Here is a 23,455-nt window from a genome sequence, read left to right as displayed (position 1 = left end):
TACAAAATATTGTAAGAGAAAATGCCCATGTGGCTTTACATGTATTTCTGAAATCTGTAATTCCATATTTTGGAGATAATAAAAAGCCCATTTTCAGTTCTTGCAAATTGTTGTTTCTCTATTTTTGTGTGTTTGTGGTATTAAGGGGAGTACCCTTCATCAAGTGGTATCGGAACTAGGCTCCTGAATGTGTAGATAGATTGTCGATTGTGAGGTAGTTTGCACTAGGACTATGGTTTGGGTTTTTAGTGATAAGCGTGAAAATGTCTCTATGAAGGGAATGTGGGAGAAGAGCCAGAGGTGTGACACTTGAGGGTCTAGAGCCCTCGAGAGACAAATGCAAGCATTGCAAGAAGAGATTTGCGGAGGGATGAATATTGCGGTAAGAAATGCAAGTGAGTATGAATTTGCAGAAGGAAATGTTGATCAGGAAGGAGAAGATGAAGCTAGGAACCCTGAGGAGGAAAGGCTTTTCAGGGCCATTTCCAAGCTTGGGAAGAGACCCAAGATTGAGGTTCCCACATTTTTGGGAAATCTTAACCTAGAGGAATTGATTGACTAGATCAATGATATCGAGGATCCTAATAGGGTCAAGTTGTGAAGGCCAGTTTGAAGGGTCATGCTAAGATTTGGTGACAAGAGATTCAATTGGAGCGAAATAGAAGAGGAAATGAGAAAATCACAATATGAGATTGGATGGTGGATAAATTGAAGCGACAATTTATTCTCGTTGATTAAGAGCTTGATCTACTAAAGAAAATGCAAGAATTGAAGTAAGCAAGAAGATTTGTTCTGGAGTATACAAAAGAGTTCTATCAAATCCTCATCAGAACATTGCATGCCAAAGCTAACAAGGAGAAAGTTGTCTGTTGTTGTCCTGCTTGTCACCACAAAATGTAGTTAACAGTATAAAACTTTTTCAACTTAGTTTCGCATTTCTCTGAGTTAGTTCATTATTTAATTGGCTAACATTGATCAATCAATCAACCCCAATTGGTGTACTGAATCCTTTTCCCAAAGGCTTTCATCAAGTCCTCATTGTTTTTCATTTGATTAAGCCTATGCTTGATTTTTGAAGCCTTAAAAGTCCTTTTTTGCATTTTTCAGTGTGTTTTTTTTGGTCTTTTGGTTTTGTTCAATCTCTTGTTGTTGATTTTCCCTTCTATTGGTATATCTTAGGGCTTAATTGGACTTGGAAGTGAAAATATATGATCATTTAAGTGCCCAAAAGGTGGACTCTCTAGATGCAATTGCATATTAAAATATCATATTATATTATAATGTTGACATTGACTTTTAAAAAAATAACTTTAATTCACTTTATGTTATGTTGTTAAGTTACTTTATCACTTAAGTGACTATAGAGCACTTTATGCTATATTTTCATGTTGAGTTGCTTTTTCAATTTTTCACTTAAATGACTTTATTAACTATATAGTTTGATTTATTTTAAAATTACTTTGCGTTTTATTTAAAACATCTAAGTTAAATATTGCTTTTTGAAATAATATTTGCATATGATATATTAATTATCTAGTGCAAATGTTATTTTTTACCCAATTAAGTGACATTACCTCAAAAATCAATTAAATATGTGCTTAAAGTAATCACTTAAGTTGTACAAATGCAACTTTCAACCCATTTATGTGTAAAGGGCCTCCAAGAGTTTGATTTGCACTAGAGAGGCACTTTTAAACACTTAAAACATGTTTTTAAAACATGTAGTAGACCTCCAAGAATGCAATTTGCATGAAAATGGTCTTTTACATGTTAAGTGTCACATGTAAATGTATTGTTTTTAAAACGTGTGAAGGGCCTTGGAGAGTGGGATTTTGTTAAAGTAATCACTTAAGTTGTACAAATGCAACTTTCAACCCATTTATGTGTAAAGGGCCTCCAAGAGTTTGATTTGCACTAGAGAGGCACTTTTAAACACTTAAAACATGTTTTTAAAACATGTAGTAGACCTCCAAGAATGCAATTTGCATGAAAATGGTCTTTTACATGTTAAGTGTCACATGTAAATGTATTGTTTTTAAAACGTGTGAAGGGCCTTGGAGAGTGGGATTTTGCACTTCTTACATTGTTTTGACAATTTGTAAAACATGTAAAGGGGTCCCAAGAGTGCGATTTCCTCCTTCCCATTTACATGCATTTTTAAAACATGTAATGGAGCCTAGAGTGTGCGATTTGCCTCTTGACTCCCTATACATGTTATTTAAAACATGCAAACTTTCCAAGAGAGTACAATTTGCATAGAAGGCTAAAAGACTTGCATTTTAAAATATGCAAAGGGCTTCATAGAATGCGATTTTGCATTCCATCACATGTATTTGCATCTTGAGACCACGATTTTGCCTCCAAGAGCCAAAACATTTCATGTTCTTTGTCCCCAAGGGCACGTTTTTGATGATCATGTCCAAATTTCTCCATTCAAAGGCATGAAATTGATCCACATGGAGGCGTTTTGAGGTTTCCTTGCATTTCCATCCCTTTGGCGTAAGCATTTCTTGCCAAATCGAGTCTAAATCAAGGGTACGCTTTTGCCCAAAAACACCCGAAAATCACATTTTGAGATCACATTTTGCATCTATGGGATGCGTTTTGGGGTTTTGATGCATATTAATGCCTTTGTAAATCATGTTTTTGCCATTCATTACCAAAAACGTTCCATGTAATTGCATCTTGAGTCCATGTTTTTTTTTCAAAAACGTCTGAAGAACATGATGTTAGCAAAAACGTCTTGCATATTGAGGGATTGAAGAACATGTTTTTGTCTTCTCCATCCAAAAATGCCTTATCTATTGCTCATTCGAATCCATCATTTGCAAGTGTTGAAAAGGTCAAGAGAGTTGTTTGAAGATTAGAATTTGGAGGACAGTCAATCATTCAAACCTATTAATCTTCCACAATTGGCTCTTTGATCACCAAGTAAGTTGAAGTTTTCAATCCTTTGCTATTCCATTTTGGTTCATCCTTGTACATTTTAAAAAAGATATGCCATGTATTTTGCAAATCTTCTTTAATTAAGATGAAAACTTTCATCTTCAAATGCTTGGGTTTTCCCCAAATTCCAATTTCAAAATTGCATGTAGTTGAGCAACTTGATGTTTTGCCAAGTTCGAGTCAAGAGCCAAAGGTATGTTTATGTTTTGTGCATAGTTTTGTTTATTGTTTGCTTGCTTGTTTGGAAGAAGTTTGAGGATTCTTTCCTAAGAATTCAAGAGCATTTTACACCTTTTCACATTCCACCTTTTCATGCAAGTGCATCACATCTTTTCATATTTCACAAACACATGTCAAAGCATATTACATCCATACACATTTAAATGTAGTTCCATCCTCCAAACCCAATTACATGTAAATCACTTTACATGTAATTACATTCAGAGAACTTGATTTTGGTAAAAGATCACATCTTTAAACACCAAAGTCAGCATTTGCACACATCCATATGCATCCCAACTTGCATTCTTGCTCATACCCACAAAAGCCCATCTTTGCCCACATGCAATCTACCCTTGAGAGTCTGATTTTGGCCCTTTTCATCCAAATACATATGCTTTCCGGTTCATTTCCAGGCATCATATGTATTCCATAAGTGTCTAATCTATATTTCGAATACTCATCCCTAATGGATTCGTCATTGTAACTCAAATCCAAAAGTTTTCATGGATCCAATCTCATTGCAAGATGTTTTCATCTTCTTGTTGCGACACACTCGTTAAGATATGTCAAAACTTCTTCAAAGAATAGAGACATCCCTTCAAGAAGACATGCTTTGATTCTTAGGAAGAAATTATTCATTTGAACTACATTTTCCCAATGGTCGTTCGAGAACTTGAGTTTGCATGGGGATGCGCCAAGCACTTTGCTTAAAAAAAAAAAAGAGTTAAAGGTGTTGATAGAAAGTTGTTCCGAGTTTACTTTCGGACACCATCGAGAAGGTTTTCAAAGTGTCAGAGACTCTAGAATGTGCCGATCTACAAAGGAGAATTCACGACAACTCGAATGAGAAAAAACTTGATCACATCAAGTTTTTAAATGACAACTCATCAAAGAGAATGCAATGGTGTAGAATACAAGAATCCCTGATCTCATGATCATCACTAAGTACAAGGCTTTTGCTGATAGTCTACAGGATTGATTCATTCATTATCAACAGTTTCAACATTTTTTTCAAGTTTTTTTCATGTTTGTAGTTGGAGAGAATGAATTGCATGAAATTATGTAATTACATGTAATCCAATAATTTCTCTCGCTTAGTTTGAATGGGTCAAATTTGGTTGAGTTGCTCCCACTTTTTTCTCAACTCCTTTGCCTATATAAAGGAGTCCCCCCATTGTAGAAATCATCTTTTGTTGTATGCAAGAAAGCTCTGGCAAACTTGTGCAAGCAAAACTTTGATTGTGTAGTACCAATTTGGGAGAAAAGTGAATAAAAAAAGCAATTGAATTTGAAGCTTTGACTGAAATCAATTGTGATAGAGAAAATTAGAAGCTTTGACTGTAATTTGTGCCTATTGTCTTTGATTCATTTTATTATTGCATGTTCAATAATATAGCATATTGATTTAAGAAGCAATCAAAGTCGAAGCTTTGATTGGGAATGGTTTTGGCAATGCATAGACTAAAAGCTTTGACTGTAACTTGTATTGCCATCTTAAATTCACGAAAAATAGTTAGAATTTCCCTACTTTTGGAAGTCTTTGGGCCCCAATGGTAGACGTTTTTCTTATAGAATAGATGGAAACTAAAAATAAGTTATAGAATAGAAATCATCTACTTCTAGAAGTCTTTGCGCCTTAATGGTAGTGATTTTTCTTATAAATCAGACAAACAAGACTTCGAGCCAAACTGATACACTTTCAATCAGCCCTTGAGTTGGTGTTAGTTTATCGATATCACCATTTCCAACTATTAGATAGAAGTGTAGTTTAGAGATTTAATCTTGCCCATTACTCGCTCCATGGATAAGTGGATTCTTTCCTGAAAGAAGAAAATATCTTGTTAACACCTTTTACAAAATCTCTCAACTTCTTGCTTACCTTGAGTTGATCCAAGGAATAGTGAGAAGGGGGAGCCTTCCTTTTAATGTAGGAGAGACTTGGTCTCATACGCTGTGGCTGGTCTACCTATTTTGTGACTGGATTTTCACAAAATTGTCGGTTGCAAAATATCCACCCAACATTTGTTAGTTACCTTAATTGGTTGAGGCCAAGTATTCAGGAGGAGTTGAGTCTAATTAGAATGACCAGTATTGAAGAGGCATACTAGTTTGCACTGAGTAGAGGAAAAGTTGAAAAAGAAGGTTGAGAGCAAGCAAGGTGGAAGAGGTCATGGTGGAAGATCTAGTGGACAACCTTATGGAGGTTGAAATGAAGATTAGAAAAAGGAAGACGATGCCAACAGTGGTCAAAATTAGAGGGAAAATAACTTCAATCACTTCCATGATCAGAATAATAGGGATCAAAGAGGAAGAGGAAGAGGAAGAAGACAAGAAGTTGAAAGAGGAGGCTTTCGTGGAACATGTTTTCACTGTAGAGAAGGTTGTAGGGCTTATGAATGTCCTCAATGCCAAGGATGGGCAAATAGGAGAGTTGAAGGCTAGGCAAGAGTTGCGCATATCGATGAAGATTTCAAATCATCACAAATTGAAGATGCTGAAAGAGGAGAAGTCCCAGTTAACAAAAGAGTCTTGCTGAGTGGTGAGAATGAACTTGAGCAAAGGAGGAGCTCATTTCACACTAGGTGCAAGTGCAAAGATAAATGTTGTGATGTGATTATTAATAATGGAAGCATTGACAATTTGGTGTTAGAGGAGATGGTCACAAAGTTAAAGCTTAAGAGGTAGAAACACCCACGTGCATACTCAATTGCCTGGGTGCAAAATGACCACAAAGTCATGATTGATGAAGAGTGCCCAGTAAAGTTCAATATTTGGAGCTGCCATGATGAGGTACTATGTGATATCATACCCATGGATGCATTTCATATGTTGTTGGGTAGGCCGTGGTAGTTTGATAGGCGTGCTATATATGATGGTTGTGCTTATACCTATTCCCTGAAAAAGGATGGAGTGAGACACAAGCTAAAGACATTAAAGGACATAGAAAAAAAGGTATCTAGTAATGCTAGAATATGCTTTGTTGATGAAATGAAGTTCCTAGAAGGTATGAGGCATGAGCATATGTGTTTTGTTATAATTCTAAAAGTAAGTAAAGAAGAAGTAGAAGATGTACCTAAAGAAGTTGCACATTTGTTGGATGAGTTTCAAGATATTGTATCTAATAATGTGCTTGGTGGATTACCATCAGTAAGGAAGATCAGTCATCAAATGGATTTGATTCCAGGAGCTAGTTTGCCAAATAAGACAACATACAAAATGACACCAATAGAGAGTGAAGAGTTGAACAGACAAGTACATGAGTTTATTGTAGAAGGGATTTGATTCGAGAGAGTCTAAGTCCATGTACTATACCAATTGTATTAGCACCAAAGAAGAATGGAGAATGGAGGACGTATACAGATTATAGGGATATCAATAAGATCACAATCAAGTGCCAATTTCCCTTGCCAAGGATGAATGATATTATGGATTTTTTGAGCGAAGTTGTGTATTTCACAAAGATAGATTTGAAGAGTGGATATCACCAGATTCAGATTAGAGAAAAGGATGAACGAAAGACTGCCTTCAAGACAAAGGAAGGGTTGTATAAGTGGTATTCATGCCTTTTGGGCTAACCAATGCACCAAGCACTTTCATGCGGCCCATGAATGAGGTATTGGAAGAATTTCTAGGTAAGTTTGTCATTGTTTACCTACATGATATTTTGATCTTTAGTAAGACATTATGGAGAGCATATAATGCATATTTGTAGGGTGTTTGAGAAGTTGAGGGAAGAGAAATTGCTGATTAATTTGAAGAAGTGTAATTTTGTGAAGGAGTTAGTATATATGAGATTTGTAGTTTCAGCAGAAGGTGTAAAAATGGTCCTAGAGAAGGTGAAGACTATCCTCGAATGACCTGCTCCAAGGAGTGCTAGTGAGGTAAGATCTTTTCTTGGTTTAGCTAGCTTTTGCAAAAAAATTATCAAGAATTTAAGCAGTATCTATGGATCCTTGACTAAAACAATGAAAGGGGATAGGAAGGAGTTTAAGTGGACTACAAAAGCGGATGAGAATTTTGAAATGTTGAAAAAAGAAGTTACAAAACAACTTGTTTTAACACTTCCAAATTTTAATAAGGTGTTTCAAGTAGACTATGATGCTAGTAGTACTGCAACAGGAGTTGTTTTGAGCCAATAAGGTAGACCTGTTGCTTATTTAAGTGAGAAGTTAAATGATTCCAAGAGAACATATTTCGTTTATAATCAAGAATTTCATGCTATAATTTAGACATTGAAGAAGTGGAGACATTATCTTCTTCCCAAGGAGTTTGTTTTATATATTGCTCATCAAGCGTTGCAATATTTGAATAGTCAAGGAAAGTTTAATCAGAGGCATTTGAAATGGGTTGAGTTTTTGCAGAGTGATACATTTGTTTTGAAACAAAGGAGCAAGAAGTCTAATAGGATTGTAGATGCTCTTAATAGGATACAACTTTTGTTGACAGAAATGTAGATTGAGGTAATTGGGTTCGAGGAACTCAAGAGTGTATATTTGAAGAGGATTCTGATTTTGGTGAAGCTTGGAAAAATTGTATAAAATTTGTTACTCTAGACACAACCAAGTGGTTGGATTTCATCATCTGGGATGAAATGCTATTTAGAGGAAGCCAGTTGTGCATTCCAAAAAGTTTTATGAGAGAATCTCAATTAGGAGAAGCATAGTGGAGGATTGGCTGGACATTTTGGTCGAGATAAAATTGTTTCTTTGGTTAGTGAGAATTATTACTAGCTACAATTGTAACATGTCAAGAAGTTTGTATCGAAGTGAAGAGTATGTTAGATGACAAAAGGAGCAAAACAGAATACAGGTTTATATCAGCCACTACCTGTATTAGAGAAGTCATAGGAGGATATTAGTATGGACTTTGTTTATGATTTACCGAGGACTTAGTGAGGACATGATTCAATTTTTGTGGTGGTTGATAGGTTTTCAAAGATGACATATGTTATTCTCTACAATAAAACCAATGTTGTTCATGTGGCAAAATTGTTTAGAAGTGGTGAGACTACATGGTCTACCAAAGAGCATAGTTTCAAATTGAGAAACCAAGTTTGTTGGGTACTCTTGGCACACATTGTGGAAGATGTTAAATACAGATTTGAAGTTTAGCGTGTCACATCATCCATGGACTAATAGACAAACAAAGGTGGTGGATAGGAGTTTGGAGAATTTGTTGAGATGTTTGGTTGGAAATAAGCCAACGGGATGGGATTTGATTTTACCATAGGTAGAATTTGCATACAAATCACCATTCCGAATAGTGTATGGCAGAAGTCCTAGAAATGTTTCTAAATTGAGGAAGTTGGACAAAGGGGAGATAAGTAGTCTTGAAGATGAGGATTTTGCCGAACACTTGAAGAACATCCATGAGGAGGTGAGGAAGCACATTACCAAGATGAATACACAATACAAGGTTAAGGCAAATGAGAAAAAGAGGCATAAAGAATTTTAGGTTAGAGATGAACTCATGTTCATTTGAGAAAGTAACAATTTCCAGTTTGTACATATAATAAGTTGAAAATGAAGAAGTTTGGACCATGTAAGATACTAAAGAAGCATGATTCAAGAAATGAGTTTCCCATTGAATTGAATATTTTACCTATATTTAACATTTCAGATCTGACAGAGTATCATGAAGGGGTTGTTGAAGATGAGGTCACAGGAGCACAGTGGAGTATTTCGACTACTTCAACTACAAAAGAGATTGAAGATATACAGGACATTCGTATTGGCAGAAGCACAAAGAACAAGACATATAAGGAATATCTGGTCAAATGGAAAGGACGATCTATAGAAGATTCATCATGGTTGACAAGAGAGGAGGTTAACTAGCATGGTTTCCCTTTGAACAACTAAGACGTGGCAGACTCACTTCTCAAATTACCTTGGGTGTTTGATAAAAGAGCATCCTAGGTGTGAGGGCAATCTTGCATCACCCGAAAATATTTGTGTTTCTATCTTTTTCAATATGGGTTGTTTGAGTGCAAAGTTGCTATTTATAGAAACTTACTATTTTTAGTAAGTTGGTTATATAAGCTCAGAATGTTCTGATTTCACAAATGGAGGTTCATCTTAGATATATCAGCCTACCAGTTGAGCTTCATTGCAATACCATATATATTGGTGAAGTTATTGATGATTTTTGGTACAAAATCTTTGAGCTCAATTTTGAAGGCCTTAGAGGCTCCAAAATGAGGTCGAACCTCGACTAGCATTATTTAAGTAGTTACGACACTATAGATCAAGTGTCATCGTTTCTGAAAAGTGTTGATAATAGCCAATTAGAGTTATGGTTAAAAAGTTATAGCCTCGAGAAGTTGGGCCACCTTAAATTGTAATTTAAAATTGTTTTGAGACGACTCTATGTAATATAATGTGCAAAATAAATAATTTAGGGTTGGTCGACCTCAAGGGTTAGGGTAAAATTTCTAGAACCTTCCCGAGTAGTAGAAAATTACCTATGTAAGGAAGGCTCGTAGGCTTGTCTAGGGTAATTCTGGGTGGTAGTTCATGGCTCAAGCTTAGAGAATATTGTAAGGGAAAACACCTGTGGCTTCGCATGTTGTATTTCTGAAATCTATAATTTCATACTGCTGGAGATAATAAGAAGCCCATTTTCAGTTCTTGCAAATTGTTGTTTCTCTATTTCTGTTATGTTTTTGTGGTATTAAGGGGAGCACCCTTCATTGCACACACACACATATCTATATGTATTTGTTTGAACGTACCAAAACCGAACTCACCCCACTATAAAACTTTATGTTGTACTGGCATTTCATACCCAAGTATTAGTACTTGTTCTTGTTCCCTATTTAACAACTTAGGTATAGAAGGTTGGATGATGCATAGTCATTTAAGTTAGTAAGAGAAATTTGAGGAGATATTAGACTAAGAATTTCTCTTGAAGCTATTCAACTATAAATACTTATGGTAACCACTTTATCCAATTCATAATGTTCACCTACATCAGAGTAGGAGGTTTTGATGGTTTACCATACAACTTGCTAAAGTATAGGGCTAAGATGTCAGTTTAGGTTCGGTTCCAAGTTTAAAGTTCGAGAACGGTTTCGCAAGTTCGTCAAAATTTTGGAAAGGGGTTTGGGTTCATTTGGGTTCCTTAGTAGAAAAACATGTAATATATATATATATATATATATATATATATATATATATATATATATATATATATATATATATATATATATATATATATATATATATATATATATATATATGAATATGAAGCATGAGTTAAAATTAGAATGTAGCATAGTAGCATAAACACATTTAAACAACAAAAACACCGTAAAAATTTAAACTTGTAATCATAGTGATCATACCATCATATAGTTCAATTAACTTCAACATCAAAGATTCAAAACATTTGACAAAATACCCTGTTTGGAAACATAAAATGGCAATGAGAGGTCACCAAAAGCAATTCATAACAACTTTTAGGGCTGTGGACGCCAAGAAACATTTAATTTTTGCCCCAAAAAAACTTTCCAGCCGTCCTCGGGGCCCAGTTTGTTGCGGGTTCGAACTTTTTGGTGTTGGTTTGCCCGGGTTTAAACCTAATCGAACCCGTAGGGAAAAAATAGTACCCTGGTGAAACCAAGTCCGAACCGGACCAGAATTGCAAACTAGTTCGAACTTTTCTTGGTGCAAGGGGGGGGGGAGGGGTAGGTACCTATGCAACTTAGGTATACGGAAGATAAGTTTTTTCCTTATAGAGATATGTTGGTAAGTAGCTGATGTCACTAAAAAGTGCCAAGAGAGAAGGCATGGATATAGTTGGCTATTGCCCTTGGTTATTATTGTTGCAAGACATTGTCTAATGGTCTCATTATTGACAGGAATTTGGTTAAATATACTTTCTATGAGACGAGGTTCCCATTTGATAGCAAAAACTTTGTAAGGAACAATGTGCAATTGGGTCCCTTCCGTCACACATTGCACACCTAGAGATTATTGGGTAGATTGTGCATATGTGTAGAAAGGGAGTTGGATGAGAATCCAATAGAGACAAATTGCTACTTTCTAATTGAACTGGGATATCTCAGGAGTAGATGATTACAAATCTTATTTTAGTAGACCCAATTTTCATCAATCATGTACAAATGCAACTATTCAATAGTACCAATAGATTGGAGCATCAAGGAGTTAGAAGATATTGGAATTAAGACTATTGTAGTGAAGAGTAAGGATTGGCTAGTGGAGAAGAATGCAGAGCAATACAAAGTGGAGCCACATGAATAATAGGACATTGCAAGACAATTTAACAAGCTGTCTCAAGATCATGTACAACTTTCCTTGCTGCTTAGAAAATGGCTTCATATAGTGGAGGTGGTGACGGTGAAGAGCCTCCAAAGGCAAGAGTTCCACAAAGGACTTGTAGAAATGCCCTTCCAAAGGATAGCAAAGTAGAGAGAAAAGGTGAAAGAGAGAGGTACATGTAGAAGTAGTTGCGAGTCTCCTCCCCACAAAGGTCTCCATCTAGAGCTGGCCAAACTCCTCCATCTCCTGAATGTGTAGTCACTAGGGCACTTTCCCCCATAGACAGATTTACAATTTGTTTACCTTGATTCTAAGTCAACAACAAGAGCAGTGGCAATCCCTTCTTTCCCCTCATGGCTTGAGCAGACTCTTTTGAAAAAAATTAAAGTAGTCCAAAGGAACTTACCAGAAGGGGTGTTGCAGGGAAGCTGTTGCAAAGGACTCCCAAAGCCAAAAAATTAAAGACTACATCTAGGTTTACGGAGGACAATAATATTTGGAGTCTTTATGTTGAAGTAGTCCATCCTTCTGCACAAAAAGAGCCAAGCTAAGCCACACCAAGGAACTTCAACATCACCAAGATCAACTTGGCACCATCTAGCAGGGATGGTTATGTCCACAACTTCAAAGCTAGTGGAGAGAATGACTATAGATAAACAAGACAAGTATGGGTTGAAACAGTTTGTAAAGGTTTTGGCTGATCGCTTGAAGTCCCTCATCGACCCAACTTGCCAATCAATAAGTCCGGGTAGGCCTTCATTTCATACTAGTTCAGCTGCTGCGAATCAAATGGTTGGGGAAAGTGCAAAATACAAATCATACGACCAAGTCACAAAGGAATGGATGAAAGATATTATAAATTTATAATCAAGGATCCACATTTATTCAAAGTGTAAGGGTGGTTTATGATGACATTAAACCTTTGAAAAAGGCTACTGATACAGAGGTTGCAAATATCTAATACGAAGAAGCTATATCGTAGCAGGCTGACAATGAATTGAAAGAAATCTTTGAATGGGAATAGCCAAAGTAGTTGTATGCAAATTTTCCCAAGTGCTCATGACACGAGCTGTATCATGTGGAGTAAAAGTATATTGGATAGATACATTGCTAAAGCATAACATCATAGAACAAAACAAATTGTTGATGGAATGTAATCAGTTTGAATCTGATATACAGAAGGAACTCTCAAACATAGGTGTCCACCAGAGAAAGAAAGATTTCACTGAAGCTGAAATAGCAGAATCATTGAAGAACAATTTTGAGAAGATGATTAATGTTTTGTTTAATGAACTCTCATTTTTCATGGAGAATATCAAGAAAATGGCAACGATTGACTCTTTTCTGGTGCAGTGTGATGGTCATCCAGAAACCTTCAAAACCGAATTGGATAGCATCAAAGGAAACAAGATGCTTCGGAAGTTGAGAACTAAGAGCATTATTATCCCCCAACATTCAGATATGAACAGTGACCCAGGTCCTCAAGGATTATAAGTTGAGGTGTGCAGTCCATTGAGATCAGGATAGTGTCAATATGGATTGGTCAAATGTGCTGCCTCTTCCATGCACTTATTTTTCTCAATGATGTTATATTTGAAAACTTAAATATATAATTATCTAAGTTGTCGATCCTGGTTTTGATACAGATTTGGGTTTGGGTTCAGGTTCGTGGATTTGGCAGAACTTTTTTGGGTGGAGTCTGGTACTGCGGGAATATATATAAAGTTTAAACATATTGATATATTGAAATTGTAAATTTATATTTGATGTCCCCTTATTTTAGAAATTTAATTCAATAAATAATAACATAATAAGTAATAATTAATAAATAATGTAATATAATTATCAATATAATAATATATAATAATAATTTAGAATAATTAAATAATAAGATCTCATTAAATAAATGAAGGTGATCAAAGAAATAACTATTAATAATAAATATATAAACAATAATATACATAGTAACACGAAGATGCGCCCCATAGTCAATAGAGTGCAACACCCACTAGGTGTTCAATATGTGTGGTGTGTTCAAAATTATAAATTATAATTTATAAACAGTCATACTCATATTTTCCAATAAATATAATATTTAAATACCTCATATTCATAATTTGAAAAAATGAAAATATTTATAAACTCCCTAATTCACTGTTTTGTCAAATTAAAATGTCAATACACAATGAAAACCTTCATATTCATTTTTCATCAAAAACATCAAAGTCAACATTTGCCTCGATTTTGTTTGAAGTTTGAACCATAATTAATTGGAGTGCAACTCCCACTAAGCTGTGCTACGTATAGATGCTTCCTCATCTACAGAGATTTCAATAACTTGTGCAACTCTATCTAAAATCAGCAAACTTAAGACTTCCATCATGAATCTCTGTCTCGCCCTTATTGTATTTAGCTAAGTCGCCGGTTCGTGGTTTGGTTCCGGGTTCGGGTTTGAGAACCGGTTCGCTAGTTCGACGAAATTTTGGAAAGGGATTTGGGTTCGTTAGTACAAAAAAATGTAAAAATTATAAATATAAATCTATATACACACACACACACACACACACACACACACATTTTTATGAAGCATGAGTTAAAATTAGAATGTAGCATAGTACCATAAACACATTTAAAACTTTAAAACAGCATAAACAATAACATATCGATGTATCATGGTGAGCATACCATCATATAGTAACATAGTTCAATCAACTTCAACATCAAAGATGAAAGATTCAAAACATTTAAAATATCAAGTTCAAGTGTCATTGTTTCACGTTCAATGTTTAACAGTAACTAATAGAATGAAAATCTATTAAAATTCTGAATTTCTAGTTCTAAGTTCTTCATTCTTCATCTTCATCTTCTTCATATTCATCTTCTTCTTCTTCATCTTCTTCTTCATCTCCTCCTTCTCCGCCTACGCTATTACTTGCACCAAGGCCAATGGGATCAACAACAGAATCAACAATGGTATTGGCATCAAAGTCATCAAAATCATCAATTGTAAGCGCAGCAGTGGAAGCATCCAAGTCCGCAATCTCTACATCTACATCCCACTTCTTTGTCTCCCCTTCTTTGTATTCTCGACTCTTGTGCGAAAGAAGGTGCAAGTTTTTATGCACAAATACCAGGTTCTCGACTTTTTCTGATTGCAACCTATTGCACTTCACCGAGCGGATGAAAGAATAGGTGCTCCAATTTCTTTCTGATGCAGAAGAACTAGCAACCTATAAAGACAACATAGGGTAGGCAATTAAAAAGGAATTAATTCAATCTTATTAAAAAATTCTTTTGAAGATAAAGTGAGCTAATTTAAAAAAAAAAACACTTGTGATATAACTTTGATTGCAAGGGGCTGCAATGTTCGGAATTTTTGGCCATGGAGGTACCACCAACCATGAGCATGCTTCTTGAACCATTACTTAGACCTGTAGCATTGACAAATGCTATGAACTCATCCATGATTTCATCTCTTATATTATCATCTAGAAATATTCTTCTAAATGCTGCCTGGTACCCGTCAGACACTTCCATATCTCTATATGGTGGCAACCTTCCTGGTAGATCACAATATTGTGAGCTATAGTATTTGGGGGTCAAGGCATAGGCAAGCAAATGTAATGGAGTGGTCATTTTGTTCCATCTTTCATTAATAATTTTTTTGCACTTGTTTAAAAAAGGTCTCTTGCGGATCTTGCTCCTGCTCATTTATAACTTGCTTGATCTTCTCAATCATTGAGTCTATGCCATCATAGATCTCTCCAAGGCAAGGCCTATCCATGTCAGTGTACCTAAGCATGCTCATAATGGGCTCGGTGATCTTAAGGAGATATTCCACACGTTCCCACCATGAGTCAGCCAATAGCCTATCCTTTATTTTGTTTGCCCTTTCAGTGTTCTTTTGCTTCCATACACCCCAATTGTTGCTGATTACCATACCCTGAAGTGCATCTTTCACTTGCACAAGTCGTCTTAAGACGATTATATGTGATGCAAAACGGGTCTTAGCAACCTGTGACATAAATTAGAGCAAAAAACAACTATTAGATACATATTTTAGAAAACTAAGAAAAGTATACACATTGGCAATTGCACAAGTAAAATATGAAAAATCAGAAATTGTCAAATATTAAAAATTAAATTACTAATTTGAGTTCAAGTTCATTTACCTTCAATAGCTCCAATTTTGAGTAGTTCCTGAAAAGAGATTGAGTCATGTGGTGGTTTGTGACAAACATTTGTATATCTTGAGCCTCTTCATACACTGTTTTGATCCACTCAATTTGGTTCTCAATCTTTTGTAGCATAAGATTGAGTGAATGGACTACACAAGGTGTCCAAAAGATATGTGGATATCGTGATTCAACCAACAAACCTGCTGCTTTACAATTCTTTGCGTTGTCTGTTATGATTTGGACAATGTTTCTTGCACCCACTTGTTCAATGGCCTCAATTAAGATATCAGCAATAAATGGCCCATCTTTTACTTTGCCCTCACAGTCCACCGCTTTCAAAAACATTGCCCCTTTAGGGGACACAACAAGGACATTGATCAAGGGACGGTTCCTAGAATCCTTCCAGCCATCTTAAACAATTGTCACCCCTGTCTCAACCCATGAGTCCCTTATGGGCTTCAATTGATTTTCAACCCGTTGGACCTCATCATCCAACAAGGTGGTGCGCACTTTCTCATACCCAGGGCCACAATACCCTTTTGGAGCTTCATTGGCACTCCTCAACATGTCCTTCCAAAACGAAGAGTGAACAACATTAAAAGACAACCCATTTGCATAGAGGCATCTTCCCACCTTAATGTTAGCAATATCCCAGGCCTTGTTTTGAAAAGAAGTTTCTATTGGCCCCTTTCTTTTGTGTACAATGGGGACAGATTCAGTGTCAGTGTCCATTGTAGTATTGAAGAAGGGGTGGTCTTGTACAATAACATTTGAGGGGGGCTGCATTCCCTTAGCTTTTTTACTTTTATTGCTACTACTACCGAGTTCTATTGCCTTGCATCCTTCTCTCTCTTCTGCTGCCTCATGCTCTTCAATATATTTTAACACGGTGTGATTTGGTATAGGGACACCATTTTTGCCAGGGCATTTCTTGACTCCTCTTCCAGTATAACCACATAGATGGCCTACCACATGATAATAAGAACTATTTCTTTCTACATCACATCCTCGACATCTCCAACGGAATGCACCACCTCCTAGAATGGGTTTTATAATGTCTACATACTTCCATAGAGGACAATCGGAGTTGGTTTCCATTCTTTGTTCAGTGTTGCCTATTGATGAAGAGGTAGATGACATTACTTTCGAACCTTTCCCTATGGAAAGAAATTACTGATTAGATATATGTTCATAATCTATATGCAAGAAAATGACGAATTTTGAAATAATGGAAAAGATTCAAGAACTTAGAACATATGAAGATTGAAAGAGAAATGAATTTTTTTTTTGGAAAAACTAGAACAAAACAATAGTAAATGGAATAAGATCTTACCTGTTGGTCCTTTTCTAGCCATTGCAAGTTTGCAAATGTGTATAAATGATGCACAAACACTTCAAGAACACCAACAAGTCAATCTTCAAACTCCTCCTTGCACAACTGGATGTTTGCTCAAAAACTTATGTGCTCTCCTTCAAGGCAAAACAACCTATTTAGAAACATCAAATGACTATGAGAGAGCAAAAAACCAATTCATAACACCTTTTTAGGGTACGTGGACCCCAAAAATTATTAAAAAATGCAAATAAATCACTTTATTTCTGCGTCCGTGGGCGGGTTCTTGGCTGGGTTCGATTTTCCCAGCCTGGTCCGCCCGGGTTCGAACCAGGATTCGAAAATCGAACCCTGGTCGAACCGGACCAGAATCTCGAACCGGTTTGAACCAGTTCGAGGTCTGGAGGGGGGGGGGGGGGGGGTACCCGTCTAACTTAGGTATTTAGGTGTCTTATGTGACAAGAGATGAAGGTTGTATTGTACACAGATCAAATCTTCGACTTCTTTTGCACTCAAATAGTTGCACTGAATTTGAGTGGATGAAGCATGTTCTCCAATTCTGATCAGCTGAAGAACTTTAACCCACTGAATTTGCATTTAATATAATAGAAAACATAAATTATATTTAATAATAAAATATATGGCCGAGTAGCAGCAAATGAAAAGTGAGAAAAATTAAAAAGACACATCAAAGATTTTTAATTGCAATAGGCTGCAAGTAAATAGAGCCTTGATCATGTCTATTCCACTGGTCATGAGCATCTTTTCTGTAAGAGCAGAAACATCATGATTCCTTAAAGATATGAAGTAGCCAAACTCACTCAAAACAACACTTTGGATATCTTCATTTGGAAATTTCTTTCTAAATATAGCCTTGTAGCCATTAGCAACCTCCTCATTCGTATGTGGTGGCACCCTCTTTGGCAAGGAAGATATGTCTTTGTTATATACTTTTATAACAAAGAAAATGCTAAGAGATGTAAGGGGGGGCCATCTATTCCAATGATTTATGATGATCTTTTGCATACTTTTGAAAAATGCTTCCATTGGATATTGTTTCTTGGCTTTATATTTCTTATTTTCTCTATCATGGTGTCTATGACATCATAATTTCACCCAAACATGGAGGATTTCTATCAATATACCTAATCGTGGTTTTGATGGGCTCAATGAAACTTAAAAATATTCCACACAAGCCACCACTCATCATCTAGGAGCAATGCTTTTGCTTTTTGGTCTCTTTTTGTGCTTGACTATCTTCATATACCCCATAGGTTGTTGACTACTATAGAACTTAATGCTTCTTGCACTTACACAAGTTGTCTTAAGACGATTGTGACATGTAAATTGAGTTTCAACTATCTTACATAGTGGACAGAAATACATGTCACACATTGATAATTTTTTTTTTATACATATTATATAAAATTTCAACTCAAATTTTTGATTACCAAAATCTCCTGCAACTCTAACTTGGAGGTCTCCAAGATGCCTTGTGAATCTGTGATATATGCTAAATAGTCATGAACATATGAATCTCTACATTCATGTAGATTTGTTTGACCCATTAAATCTGTATGCCAATCTCTTGCAACATCAATTGAGTGGACCACACACGGTGGTTGAAATTTGTAAGCATATCTAGCCTCCATTATAGAACCAATTGCCTTACAATTTTTAGTGTTGTCAATTATGATTTGGACAACATTTTTAGTGCCCTCTGTTTCCATAGATTCTATGAGGATACTGGCAATGAAATTTGCATTTTGCACTTGCCTCCCATAATCCAATCCCTTCAAAAACATAACCCTATGAAAGTTGCATCTTTTACTTGCCCCTCATCCATCACCTTCAAAAACATTTCCTCCTTGGGAGACACTACTATAGCATTGATCAATGGTCTATTTTCATAAAAAATCAGTTCAATCTATTTGAAACAGTGGACACATGTGGTTTCAGGTCATGTATCTTTGATTAGACTAATGATGCCTCTATTGAAGATCTGTTTTTCCAACATGGTGGTTCACACCTTTTCATACCTAGTACAGACATAATCAGGTGTATTGGAAATTGTTGTCTCTCGATCTTGTCAATATGGTGATCTAATGAGGTTGAAAAGAAACTGACTGCTGTAAGTTTAATGAGAAATGCTTTGATTTTCTCTCTTCCTCACTTCATTCTTGAAGGCCTTCACTAATGGGCCTCTTTTATGTGAATCTAAAACACTCTTCCCTAGAACATGGTGACATTTGTATGAAAGGATGCACGTTTGCCCATTTTGATAAGCCACTAGGAGGGTTTTGCAAGATTTTATTGGCAAAAGGATGTGCAGGAGTCTTTGATGTATTACACTTGCTATGCTGCCAGCCTCTTGTTTTTTAATAGAAGCTAATATTCCATCCTTTGTAACCTATTTTTTGGTCTACGACTTGTGAAGGAATAGTGCAGAAGTGATATTTCACTCAAGAGTACAAGCTCTTATACTCTTTTGGACATTGGCTACTATGCCAAGAATGACCCCCACCACCAGGAAGATTTTCAATCATTGTCATGTCACCAAAGAGGTGATAATGCATCAATTTAAATAAACTCTCTCTGCATTTGGGGCAACTGAACCAGTATTACCAGCCATTCTATATAAATGGAGAACAATATTTTTTAACAAAATAACAACCCTACAACTTAAAGATCTGCTATTATAACCTCTTATTATATATAGCAGTTAAAAAAAAAATTCATAACTTTCCAGAATTTGAAGATTTTCAATGAACAATATTTGAAGCAAAAGTATGTGCAGCTAAGCAAGAAATGAGATGACATCAACAGAACAGCTGCAAACATAATCCACCAATGAATAGTAGGGCACAATGTCTCACGGAAACCAAAAACAATGAATTTGGCTGAATGTTTTCATCAAAAGTTGAGTAGTTGAAGCAGCCACAAAGACAAATGTCCAAAAATATCTCTGTGCCAAAAGGTCTGTGGAGGGCTGCTTGTTAATTTCACAAATTTGTCTTAAGAAATTTTGGGACCAAAAACAGTCTCCTGCTTGTAGATTGTTGGGACCATTGTGGGACTATTGCGTTGTTTTGTAAAAAACTGTACTATGCACACATATTCATAAATTCATTCATTCTAGTATATGCATATTTGATGAAGTGTTATTCTTGCACTGAACTTTGTGAACAACATATCGTTAGAGTGCATATTTTAGAACATGGGGGAAAATATGCCTGCAATCATATTGTAATACATGTGTGAGATGAAGGTAAGGGAAAAGAAGCGAAGATGAACATAAAAAAACTATTATGATAGTAGATAATTTCTATTTTCTCTCTCTTCTGTCTTTTCTAATGGTCACTCTTTTTCTAATGTTTCCATAAACTCCTTTTGTTCGTCATAGAAACTTTCTTTTTCACTCTACAAGAATGTTTGTATTTCCTCTCTCTTGTTCGCTATAGAAACATTCTCTTGTATCTTGTATATATGGATCATTCACGATCTTTGTTTAATAACACATTCATTATTTTACCATAATAAGGTAGCAAAGCAAATTCCTGGCCTCTTTGAAATTTTCAAATTTCCTTTTGAAAGTATTAGTTCAAAATTTTCGAAATATTTGCTTGAGTGTGTTCAAATGTATCCTTTTTTTCCTCCAAACTCAACTAGGGATTTGGCGTCCAATATTTTTAATGCAATTTTGTGGCCTTCTTTTTGGGCTTTTTCGAGCTGACTTTTTCTGCACATCTTCTGCAAAGGGCGGCGTCTAGCGTATTTTAAACCCTCTATCTCTAATTTTCATCCAGCAGTTTCATTTTCCACCCTTTTTTAATGATCAAATCTGCCTTTTTTTGGTTTTTTTAAAAACAGCTAGGGTTTATTTTGAAACTCTCTTTTTCTGTGCTGGTTTTAATTTTTCTTTTGCATAATCCTGGTGGGTTTTTTCAGATTTCAATTGGGTTGGTCTCTGTTTTTCCTAGATGCATCATTTTCCATGCCTCAATTTTCGATCCAGCGGAATCAAAATCTGATTTCAGATTCTTTGTGGGTTTTTTGAGCTCTTGACCACGTGTCTCTTCAAATTTTCTGGGTCTTCTGTCAACCTGCCTCAAAGTTCAGGCCATCGCAGATTTTTTACCGTTTTTCTTTGAAATGTGCAATGGCATCTCTCACTAGTCTCTTGCTGGAAGGCAGTCAGCGATTTAACGGAAAGAACTACAACACTTGGAAGCAGACAATAATGATGATCTTCGAGTACCGTTGCCTTGAGGTATTTGTTTTAGGTATTGAGACTTGTCCTACCATAATCGATGCTACCTTAGACCAACATTTGAGAACACACAAACCTCTCTGATCAACCCAAGCCTGCCTTTTATGCTGCTTGAGGACATGCAAATTTATGTTTTTTGAAGATAGATTGACCATAAAGGGAGGGTATTATGATATTGGATAGTTTCTATTTTCTCTCTTCCGTCTTTTTCTAATGGTCACTCTTTTTGTAATGTTTCGATAAACTCCTTTTGTTCGTTATGGAAACTTTCTTTTTCACTCTACAAGAATATTTCCTGTCTCTTGTTCGTTATAGAAACATTCTTTTGTATCTTGTATGTATAATCTTTGTTTATAGAAACATTCGTTATAGATCATTCATGATCTTTGTTTAATACCACATTCATTATTTTACCATAATAGAAACATATCTGGTTCTAGTATAGTTCTCTAGTTGGTAAATGGATGTTTTGGTTGCTAAATTATATAATTTTATTGAAAAGTAATACTTAATCTGTAGATTTTAGTCATCTGTATTCTTTACACGCTCACTGTATGAGTCTCTAAAAGAAGGCAATAAATTATTCATACAATTTGGGTGAGATCTGTGATTGTGAAGTGACATGTGGTACCTACAATGATGAGCTAGCTATGATATTTGCCTAAATCTTTTTATTAGAGAAAATTGTTAACCCCATCCAGTATGCTTCAATTGGAAAGCATTGATACAAATCATTGATTGACCAGAACATCCTTAAACAAACTCTCAACTAGAATCACTTAATGGTGTCTTGTACTACACGTTTACAATTTATTTAAAATATGGAGAAACAATACCATAACAAAATTGTTCACTGCAGTTATGCATACATAAGGCTCCCCTCTAAAGACTTACAAAGAGGTGGTGGTATTCAATCACAGAGATGCTCCTGAAAAATTAAAAATAAATGTGTCCAACAATAGAATAGAGGCCAGAATGCTCAGTAGCATCATCTCACTCTCCTTTCACCAATTTGACTCATTCTCGTGCTAGATGCACATATGAATTTGATTTTTAAGTCATGTAGGTAATGTTAGGTAGATGCACATAGATTATATTAAGTCTTGTATCAATATCATTAGAACCAGATATGTTTCTTTCTGAACCTAGTTGTTTTTGTATCTTATTTAGGTCCCTTATTGTCTGGGGAGATAGTTTAGGTTAATTTATTTTTTTGTAAATAATTAATGTGGAATTTCATCTGTATGAGAACTTCGATTATATGCATGTAATATTTACTTTGGTGTTGGTCGACAGGCTTTTGCAAATCTGCTACTGACTGCTGCATTTACATATAATTTGTGCAATTTAATTTCTTGATTTATGGGTGCTTGCAAACTGATAATGCACTCTTAAAATATTTTCTTTTCTTATGCCAATGTGTTTGCTCAACAGGAGGCTTCATTTTCTCAACTGAAGATATGGCAAAGTGGTGCAATTGCTGTTGTTTTCTTTGTTAGCCCACATATTACTTTCACAACCATGGTAACAGTATTGGCTGTCACCCTTGTTGTTTCCCTGGTTGGACTAGGTATAATTACATTCTATATTGGAAAGGCAATCCCGCAAATTTCTTGATCCAGGTATGACAGAAAAGCATGCCTACTTCTTGCTAAGGTTATTACCTAATGTGAATCCTTTCACTCTGTAAAAAATCTGACAATTATTTCAGTGTCCCCACTAACTCATATCAAACAAAATATGCACGAATGAATAGAAGCTATTTGTCTTTATAGAAGTCATCAGATCAAAACAGGTCAGCAAATTTATAAGGGAGTGCAATGTTTGGCAATTACTTTATTGGTTTGTGGAAAAGAGGAGAAAACAAATTTCCCTTGAGAATATATGGCACAATTTGTTTTGTTGAAGTGAAATTTTCTGTAACTAATATTTCTCTATCTAATACCATGCTTGTCAATTTCAATACATCTCATCTTAAAACTTTAAATGTTTCAACCACTCTATGAATCTCTTTTTTTTAATATTATTGTAATCTGTCTTCATTTGCACCCTTAATCGACAAAATCTTACTTTTAAAAATTTCCCACAGTATCACAAATTCCATTTATTGATAGAATTCTTTCATTTAATTGGAAAAAATCTATATTCTTGCGAAGCAAACACCCTTAGTATGTAGGTGTACTCCAGTTTTTCATATCAAAACAAACCAAGTCAAGTGGATACTGAG

General features: G+C 35.5%; 1 protein-coding gene across 1 annotated transcript in view; it reads left to right on the top strand.

Moving 5' to 3' along the window:
- The window catches only part of LOC149576374 (Major facilitator superfamily protein), a 70,035-nt gene extending 46,842 nt beyond the window's left edge, over positions 1–23,193 (top strand). The window contains exon 10 of the mRNA XM_089817066.1: positions 22,663–23,193. Within this exon, the coding sequence (XP_089673192.1) occupies positions 22,663–22,845 (183 nt within the window). The 3' untranslated portion in view covers positions 22,846–23,193. The remainder of the gene's footprint in view (positions 1–22,662) is intronic.
- The last annotated feature ends 262 nt before the right edge of the window (positions 23,194–23,455 follow it).

Source organism: Cupressus sempervirens, chromosome 1 (genome assembly GCF_028749045.1).
Source record: "Cupressus sempervirens isolate cs-2001-9-10 chromosome 1, ASM2874904v1, whole genome shotgun sequence".
In the NCBI taxonomy this organism is placed as follows: domain Eukaryota; kingdom Viridiplantae; phylum Streptophyta; class Pinopsida; order Cupressales; family Cupressaceae; genus Cupressus; species Cupressus sempervirens.
Note: the sequence above shows the minus strand (reverse complement) of the source record. Positions and strands in the feature narration are given on the sequence as shown.